Source organism: Teleopsis dalmanni, chromosome 2, assembly GCF_002237135.1.
Source record: "Teleopsis dalmanni isolate 2A chromosome 2, ASM223713v2, whole genome shotgun sequence".
Lineage (NCBI taxonomy): Eukaryota > Metazoa > Arthropoda > Insecta > Diptera > Diopsidae > Teleopsis > Teleopsis dalmanni.
Genome location: NC_051847.1, coordinates 232,009,276 through 232,018,493, shown reverse-complemented (window position 1 = coordinate 232,018,493; position 9,218 = coordinate 232,009,276). Strand labels below are relative to the sequence as shown.

General features: G+C 25.7%; 1 protein-coding gene across 1 annotated transcript; it reads right to left on the bottom strand.

The window, feature by feature from the left end:
- Positions 1-261: 261 nt before the first annotated feature.
- LOC119679864 (polycomb protein Scm-like) lies at positions 262-9,052 on the bottom strand. The gene is made up of 6 exons (XM_038092444.1): positions 8,027-9,052; positions 7,040-7,963; positions 6,621-6,965; positions 6,047-6,553; positions 5,887-5,982; positions 262-896 (listed from the first exon to the last, which is right to left on the bottom strand). The coding sequence occupies exons 1-6, from the start codon at positions 8,510-8,512 to the stop codon at positions 855-857; spliced, it is 2,400 nt and encodes a 799-aa protein (XP_037948372.1). The 5' UTR covers positions 8,513-9,052; the 3' UTR covers positions 262-854.
- Between the last annotated feature and the right edge of the window lie 166 nt (positions 9,053-9,218).

The following is a 9,218-nucleotide window of genomic DNA, read 5'->3' as shown; positions in this document are numbered from 1 at the left end:
AATGCTAAATCGTGGAAATACAATGGTTTTAAAACGATTTGAGTTAAGTTTTTTGCAAAATAGTCTCGAAGTGCAAATTCATATTGTTTACAGGCAGTGCATTGCAATGATGCAAGAACTAACAATTGTCTGCCAATAATTCTGGACTTCTTATATAAATAGCTTTACTTTAACTTTGTCAAAAGCTGAAATAATATTCCTTATTCCTTGTCATCAGTTTATCCCAACGATACGAACTTATAATGCACCACCCAACGATAATCGAAGAAAACTGCCAACATGGTCTCGGTTTTTTCATGATTTTGAACCGATTTAATTGGGCAGTTGTTTTTGGTTTATTTGAATAGATAAATATTTTCATTTATCATGCATATCGTCTTATCCAGATAGTCAGAAACACTTTAAGATGACGCAATTTTTCCATTACTTGACGAGGTTTTACTCTCTTCTGATACAAAATATCTTTTAAAATAGTCTGGATTGATCCAAACGAAATGTGAATCCAGAACTTTTGAGCACCAAATCATTGATTTTCTTGACGTGTTGAATTCTCAATTGATATTGATCGTTAATGGGGTTATTTAGTCATCAACGCTTTCTCAGCTTTCTTTGAATTGTTTATACTGCTTTTAAACATGTTTTCGATGGTCTTCTGCTACATTTTCAACGTTGCTCCGGATGCAATTTTACACCACATTCGAAATTGCCAACAAAAAAGGACGTTATAAACATTACTTAATTATCTTTCTGTCTGGCATGAAATTTGACACAGATTTTTATTTTAAATTGAAAACTCCACCTCTTTTTGATCACATATTAAAGTTTTTTTGAATAGTTCATATCATTTTGAAGAACTAGTTCAATACCACGTTTTCATAAAAGGAACTATTTTGATGCTATAATTGAGAAAGTTATGAATACGATATTTAATTTTAGTTTAACAAAAATAATATATTTATTTAGAAAAAAATATAAAAATTGATAAAAAATTATTTTTATTTTCAATTACTGTCCGACAAACCAAGTTCGAACATACAAGTCAGTCAAATAATAAACACTGACTTTGAGCTTCAAATTTGGCAGAGTACGAGTTCAACCATTGGTACTTGCAAGCTCGAAAAATGATTACCGAATTATTAAATATAAATCATCGAGCTCTCAGATGATGGATATTTGACAATACTCGAAAAGGAAGAGTTTAATCAATAAAAAATAATAATAAAAAAAAAATTCTGTTGCAATTCACTACTGTTAGAAAACCCCTCTATTGAAAACAATAATTTCTATTAAGAAAATAATTTCTTTCATCATAACTGATGTTAAAAATCAAATCAAATTTGTTATCAATATTAATAAAATGAAACCAATATTCTGATCTTGTAAGATATATTAAACTGGAATTGAAATATTGAATATTTAGCTATGATGTGCCTCTCATTGTTAATAAATTAAAATGAATTATTCTAGTCGAAATTGCCAATTTAGATCAGTTGCTTAATCTAGTTAAGTATGTATGTTGATCCTTTTTCGAGTCAGCGCAACTGGCCACTTTTACTCTTTGATAGCTGAGGGTACTATAGGGTCCCACCCATCTCATTGACTAATTTATGTATTCCTTATAAGCTTCATGATGATTCAGTGATTGATCTAAGATCTGCGTACCTCCCCGTGCATTATAATCAGCAGTTTTTTGTGTGTTAACTACGTAAGTGTAGATCTTATTATATGCCTATGTCTGAAAATGAATACCCACACCCTAGTATATATAAATGATTGCAATATACATATCGACAGTATACACTTGTACATAAATACAATATAGAGAGAGAATAGAGAAATTTAAATATCTACATAAAATTACATATATCTACACATAAATATGTATATTTATTTATGCATCTTTATAAATATATGCTTCTAATTAACATATAAGAAGCTTGATTCTTCGACAATTTATCATAGAGAAAATTTGCAATAATAATTATTATTATTGCATAAGAAATTAAAAGATATATCAGTAAATTATTTTTATATATGAATTAAATTAGACGTATCTAACAATATATAATATATTAATCAAAATGTTAATTAAAAAATGCTAAAAATTAAGTAATATATAAAAAAAAGCGTATTTTAGGATATGAGTTCAAGGATTTCTCTTTTTTATTATTGTTATTATTGTTTTTATTTTTTCTTTTGATTTAACATATATTATTTACATTTACTTAAAACTAATTATTTGTTTTTAAATGAATATAATTTTCAATATGTGTGTAACCGTGTAATAGTTTTAAACTTTTCCCTTAACATTATCTCTGCTAGTGTCAGTATTTATTTTTAAATTTAAACGATATTTAATTTCTGCTGTCTTGGATAAATTTTTGATGTTAACATTTTAAATATTGTATGAGAACGCATAAGTTTTATATATTTAAAAATATAGTTAAATGACTATAATTATAACATGAGACTATATGTGTAAAGGATGTTAATATTAGAGTTTATATTAATTTAAAATTAATTAAATTAAATGAAAAAAATAAAAAAGTTTTGTTTATAAAAAAAAAAGAAAAGATTTAATAATATAAATTTAAATATACAGAAAGTGATAAAAAAGAAAAACAAAAAATTAAAATAAATGCAAATGAAATAAAAACAATCGTGAACAAAAAAAAGAGAGATTTAATCTTAATTACACTTTATGATTTCAACAAATACAACAATAAATAAGAGTAACAAACTTGATGACTATAAGCTCATCTATAGTAATTTGTTATTGATAACAAGTAATTTGTTGATTTTTTAATTATCAAAAGTAATTTTGTTAAATGAAAAAAATTAAATCATATATATCAAATGACATATATATCATTTAAAAAAAAAAACTAATAATAATAATTTAGAAGTAAAAAAGTATATTTAAAAAAAATAAGTATAAAAGTATAAAAACAGTTATAAAATTAAATATAAGAAAAGTAATAAATAAATCTAAAACAAATAAAAAATATATATTTAAAAAAGATATTAAAATAATAGATATAAAATAAATGTAAAAAAATGTATTTTAAAAAAGTAGATATAAAAAAATATTAGTTATAAAAAAAGTAATTATAAAAAATAGATATAAAAAAATAGATATAAGAAAATAGATATAAAAAAATAAATATAAGAAAAATAAAACATACAAAAAAATTTAAAAATATAATAAAAAATTTTAAAAATAAAAATATATTAAAAAAAAATAAAACAGAAATTATTAAATATGCGAAAAACACAAACATTTAAAAAAAATAAAACTAAAAATAAAAAAAAAGCAATATAAAAATATTATAATATAAAAAATAATATTAATTTAAAAAAAAAATAATAAAAAAAAAACTAAAAGTATACAAATAAATTGATAATATAAAAATATTAAAGATATTCAAAAAACTTAAAAAATATATGCAAGAATATTAATAATAATGCAATTAATAAAAAATTAAAATAATTATAACAATATATTAAAATTATAATAAATAGATTAATAAAAATATAATAAACATCAAAAACATAAGATATAAAATATAAAAAAAATAAAATATAAATGTATATAAAAATAAAATAAATATATAAAAAAAATTAAAAGAAGTAAAATATAAAAAAATATGTAAAAAAATATAAAAAAAATATAAAAAAAATATATAAAAAATATATAAAAAAATATAAAAAAAATATAAGCAAAAATAAAAAAAAATATAAAAAATAATATATAAAAAAATAAAATTTATAAAAAAAAAATTATATATAGAAAAAAATAAAATATAAAAAGAAAATTAAACACAATAAGAATGAAAAATATGAAAAAAAATAATTAACAATATAATAAATATATTAAAAAAAATAATTATACAAAAAAGTTAAAAAGTTTAAAGTTAATTAAAATATATATATAAAAAAATAATATATAAAAACATAATATATAAAAAAATAATATATAAAAAAATAAAATATAAAAAAATATAAAATTTATAAAAAAAATAATATATAGAAAAAAATAATATATAGAAAAAAATAAAATATAGAAAGGAAATTAAACACAATAAAAATGAAAAATATGAAAAAAAATAATTAACAATATAATAAATATATAAAAAAAAATAATTATACAAAAAAGTTAATAAAAAAAAAATCAAAAAGAAAGTAAAAATGATAAAAAAGTGTAACAAAATGTATTAAAAAATAAAAAAATCAAATTCTATTGCTGAACCAAAAAAAATATATTTATAACATAATAAATATTTTAATATATTCGTGCAAAGTAAATATAATTTAGCAATAATGTACAAGCTGTTTATACAATGATATATATATGCGATTGCACCAAAATTTAAACATATATAAAAAGTTAACAGCAATTTCTTTTTTATTTAATAAAAAATATATTACTTTTATATACATTGGAGCACAAATGTGTTTTTAAACACACAACTTATTTTTTTAAGAAATAAATTTTTAAAAAGTAAATTCAATATACAATGTTGATATATACGGTGTGAATACATAAAAAATATTAGTACTGTTTGAACAAAAATTTTTTCATTCATTTGCAAAAAAAAGAAGAGCTTTATAAGTAAAAAATTATAATAAACTTCAAAAAAAGTAAGTTATAAATTTTGAACATCATTTTATGATTATAAGCAAAATACACAAAAATTGTTAATATCAATCTCTGGCGAAGCAGATTATTGTAATTAGGTTAAAGCTTTGTCGAAAAATAATATAGCACATATAATGGATTATAATAACATGTACTATAAAGAATATATGTAATCGAAACATGCTTCATGAAATAATTGAAATAAAAATAAAAACAAATAAACTTTCAAAAATTTTCATCGCACTTTTTGTTTTAAAGTGTTTTATAGTAGTGCGAACATTTTAATATAACGATTCTTAATATTTTTTATGCGTTTCAAAATGTTATTTATTTAAATTAGTTCTTATTGCTTTGTTAATGAATAGATGTTTATATATATTTCATTTTATTTTCATAACTAATATCTATATTTTTCAAGTCTCTACATACTTCAGGTAAACATATTTAATTTTTAATTAATATTTAATGAGTTAATAAATTACATTGAAATAAATGTTTGAGTTATGATTTTTAAATAATTTTTTTTGTTTTTGTTTCTTTCTTTTTCTAAACAAATCTATTATAATTTAAAATATATACATTTTATAATTTAATATAAAGCCTTTAAATTATATATAATGTTTTTTAATTAAGTGTTATTACAAATATGCTTTTGCAATGTTCACGTTTAATAACTTTTTGTATTTCTTAAAGAAAATTTTTTCGTTTGCTCTAAATTTGTGTACTTTCGTTTATGCATTTTATTTTTCTATGTTTAAATAGCAAAATTGAAAATATAATATAAAATAAATCGATAAATAGTTATTATAAATTTATATATATCTACATATATAAAGGAACAAATTCGTTCAATAATTTCAAAAGATGCTGAACTTCATAAATGACTTAAATAATACACAAAATTAATTTTATCGAATGTTAAAAGTTTGAAATATAAACAAAATAATATTTAATTTCTTATTACAAATCAACTAAAAAATATGTTATCAAATTATTAAATCAAATATTCATTAAATTATTAAAGTAAAATATCCATCAAAGAATTGATATATAATTAATATTAAACTATAAAAAAATTCTAATTTCACTAATTCTTTCGAAAATAATAATAATAATAATAAGCTTTAAACTTCACTACAAACTTCAAACCTGACTTTAAACCTAATTCTATCAAATTTTTTGATATTTGGTTTTTTAGTATATATTTACAAAGTCATATTTTGACGACGTCCAGTCAACTTACTTACTAAATTGCATATTTTTAAGGCTGGTCCTAGTTTTAAATTCATATATTTAACCATCATTTCCGATGTTAACAGCATAAAGGCTTTACCGTCAATTTCCTGCAATTGGATATATACTTTTAATATTATATACTTTTAATTAGAAGTCAAATTTTTTACTTACGTGTTTTCTAAAGAGATCCGCATATTTAACTAAAGAATCATCATTAGTTCGTAGAAAGTAGATAACATCATCTGTCGACCATTCGCCAGGATGTGTACGTAAAGGTGTTAATGTTGTGGTCATAGTCGATGTACCAGCGGTTGTTGTTGTGGCTTGTACAGCCGTTACTGGATTTGCAACAACAGCTGTTGAAGTACCTGATTGCGAAGCGCTGAATGGTGTTGCCACTGATGTGGGCAAGGAGGCACTTGAAGAGAGCACCGATGGTGATTTGTAACTGGACGTACTATTTGTCGCCGTGTTGGATTGCTCTGGATGAACCTCTGCTACAAGTGGTGCCATATATTTTACATTCGAATTATGATTAGATGTTAATTGATTTGTTGTTATTGGATTAGTTGTTGTTTGATTGCTGTTATTTGTGCTGTTTGTTGTTGACTTCATATCATCCTGTTGATTCGTATGAAGATGTCGCATTGGACGTAAGACTTGAACAGGAGAATTTGCCTATTTTGTTTACAAATTAATTCATTAAAACTATTTATTAAATTACTTTCAAAACATTAATACTAACCTGCTTATTTGTACCATTTACATTGAATTTAACATCAATTTTTAATTTTTTCTCCGCTGGCTTTGATTCTGCATCATTAGCTGCGCCATTATTTACAGTTGAACTGCTTGTCACTTTTTCCACATTTTCCACTTTGATAGCTTTACGTTTTTCAGGTAGAGCTGGTGAAATTGGTGGCGTTATTGGATTATGCTTTTTCTTATTGTTTATACATTTTTCGCACTCTTCAGTCGTAGCCGTTAATGAAATTAAATTTGGACATGCCCTGCATGTAGCACAGAGTGTTTGTATGAATTGTGCCAAGCTTTCATCATCTTTGTTTCGCAATTGTGATGGTATCTTAACCTGTCATAAAAAATATATAGAAATATATCGTTCAGTTTATTAGGTCAGAAACAAAAATTTAATAATTTACTTACCGTATAACTTTTACCAGCTGCCGGCACTATGCACACATCACCATCCAATGCAAATAATAGCTTCTGAAGTTGTTGGTTATCTGTACTGGCTGCTAACACTTCTTGCAAGCAAAGCTTTGCCAATGTCAGATGTGTGGGTCCAGTTACCATTGATGGTAGTTTAGAACTGTTAATAAATGGTCCACCCTTGCAATTGATGCGAAAATGTGCTGTAACTGGTGAAGCTGGCAACATCGAATCAATTTCCTGTGTTCGCGTTTCAGCAATGCGTTGACGAGTGGTTCGGTGTTTACTCGAATTTGATTCCATGCGAGATTTATGGCCAGGCGGTTGCATAGGATGGCAACTACGAGCGCACCAACCAACAGGAAATATATCCCTGGAATCGTAGCTGCACCAGTAGTCGAATGCTCCACGCCACCCATCAAATGTCACATGAATCTGGTCGTCTTTAATCGCATCAACTGTCGCACAGCAAATCAGTTGAGGATTCTTTTTATCGACCGCCTCGAGCTTTTGCCCAACTTTGAAGAGATTCTCCTTTGGTTTTTTTGGTTCGGGTTGGAAGATGTCTTCAGGTGCTACCATTGCATTATTTAAAATTTTACAGAGGTAACCGGGCCAGCTGGAGGCATTCATGCGAAATCCAAGTGGTGGCTGCAACATTCCTCCACTCTTCTCACAATGGCCAATCGCATGAATTTCATTCGAGTCGACCAAGCGCCAAAAATCATTCTGACTATCGCTGCCATCTAAACGTAAACGCAATCTAGATCCCAACACTCCAACAACAGAAGCAATGCAAGTAGATGTCAAATTTCTAGGATCCATTGCTTCCAATTTCATACCAATTTTAAAGTCATTCATTGGTGGATTAAGTGCTTGCTTAAAGCATTTAGGCGGAGCAGCTTCACTGCCCGATTCCTGCAAAACAAATTATATTCAATTAGTGCCAATGAAGCGCTTTACTAAATTATTAAGACTTACTTTCAAATAAGCTTCCCAATCAAATACGTGAAAGCTCTCGTATTGAAATGGACCTGTTGGCGTGCACGAACCTCCAACCATAGACATTTTATTACGTTCAGCATCGTTGCGGTTATTGTTGTTATTGTGGCTATTTTGACGTGTTGGGCCATTCTTCTTCATGTGCTTATTCATACACATCATGGAACAAAAATCCCTGTTGGGCGCACCATCACGTATGACATTGTCACACTGCATGCAAGCACCTTTGCTATATGCTTTGCGGAATATCACAATGCAATTCTCACTGCAAAACTCCTTCTTGCCGTTTAATGTAGGCAGCACGTACTGCAGTTGCTGCTTACTTTCCCCACACCAAGTACACATGGCACGTTTAGCAGGTCGGCCGCGTGAGCGCGGTGTCGAGGATGTCGGTGTGCCAGGCGTAGAGCCATTAGTGTTATTACTATTTGGACTGCTACCATTGGAATCTCGGCTGCCCGGCATTGTTGAAAATTTTACTTAATGTGTCCACACCAACAAAGCACACAATTCTTATGATTTATGAGTTGAATCAATATTTTAGTTTTTGCAAATTACTTGCAAACATACTACTTGTTAATAAATTTGGTGCAAATTAGTTCTGATTTGCTTCAACAGAAATTTTTTTCAATCAGCGATTGTCAGTTTTGTTGCTTTCTGCTTTGATTTTGGCTCTCTTCAGAAATGCACTCTCATGTTTTTGCGCGTTAAAGCAAACAAAAATTACGCGTTTTGCATTCAACACAAAATTAGTTTATATACGCACAGAAACTTGTTTTATTCATGCCCCAAAGGAAACATTACTTGAAAATCGAATTTTTTATTTGTTAAATATGTGAGCCACAATATTTTTACACAAGTTTAACATATTTTGTCAAACCTCTCGATTATTTTTCCTGCACTGTCCGCCATTACGAAATATAATCTGACGTAGTAGCTGTCAAACTGTTTGGAAAGGGCAACTGAAACTGAAATGCGTTCGGAAACCCAAGCAAGGCACGAAAATATTTACAAATTCTGTAAATTGAAAAAAACATATATCTAAAAAATATTATATAAATATATATTAAACATATCAATGGTATGAAAAGTAATTTTTTCATAAAATAAATATTTAAAATAACAAATATTTAAATTAATAAATATTTAACATAATATATATATCATATTA

What these genes read in the sequence shown, in the direction of transcription:
- LOC119679864 (XM_038092444.1), bottom strand. Translation starts at nt 8,512, where the DNA reads ATGCCGGGCAGCCGAGATTCCAATGGTAGCAGTCCAAATAGTAATAAC. An exon ending in CAGCTGGTAAAAGTTATACG is followed by an intron (nt 6,966 to 7,039) that starts GTAAGTAAATTA and finishes TTTTTATGACAG; the next exon opens with GTTAAGATACCATCACAATT. An exon ending in CCTTAAAAATATGCAATTTA is followed by an intron (nt 897 to 5,886) that starts GTAAGTAAGTTG and finishes TCTCAATTATAG; the next exon opens with CATCAAAATAGTTCCTTTTA.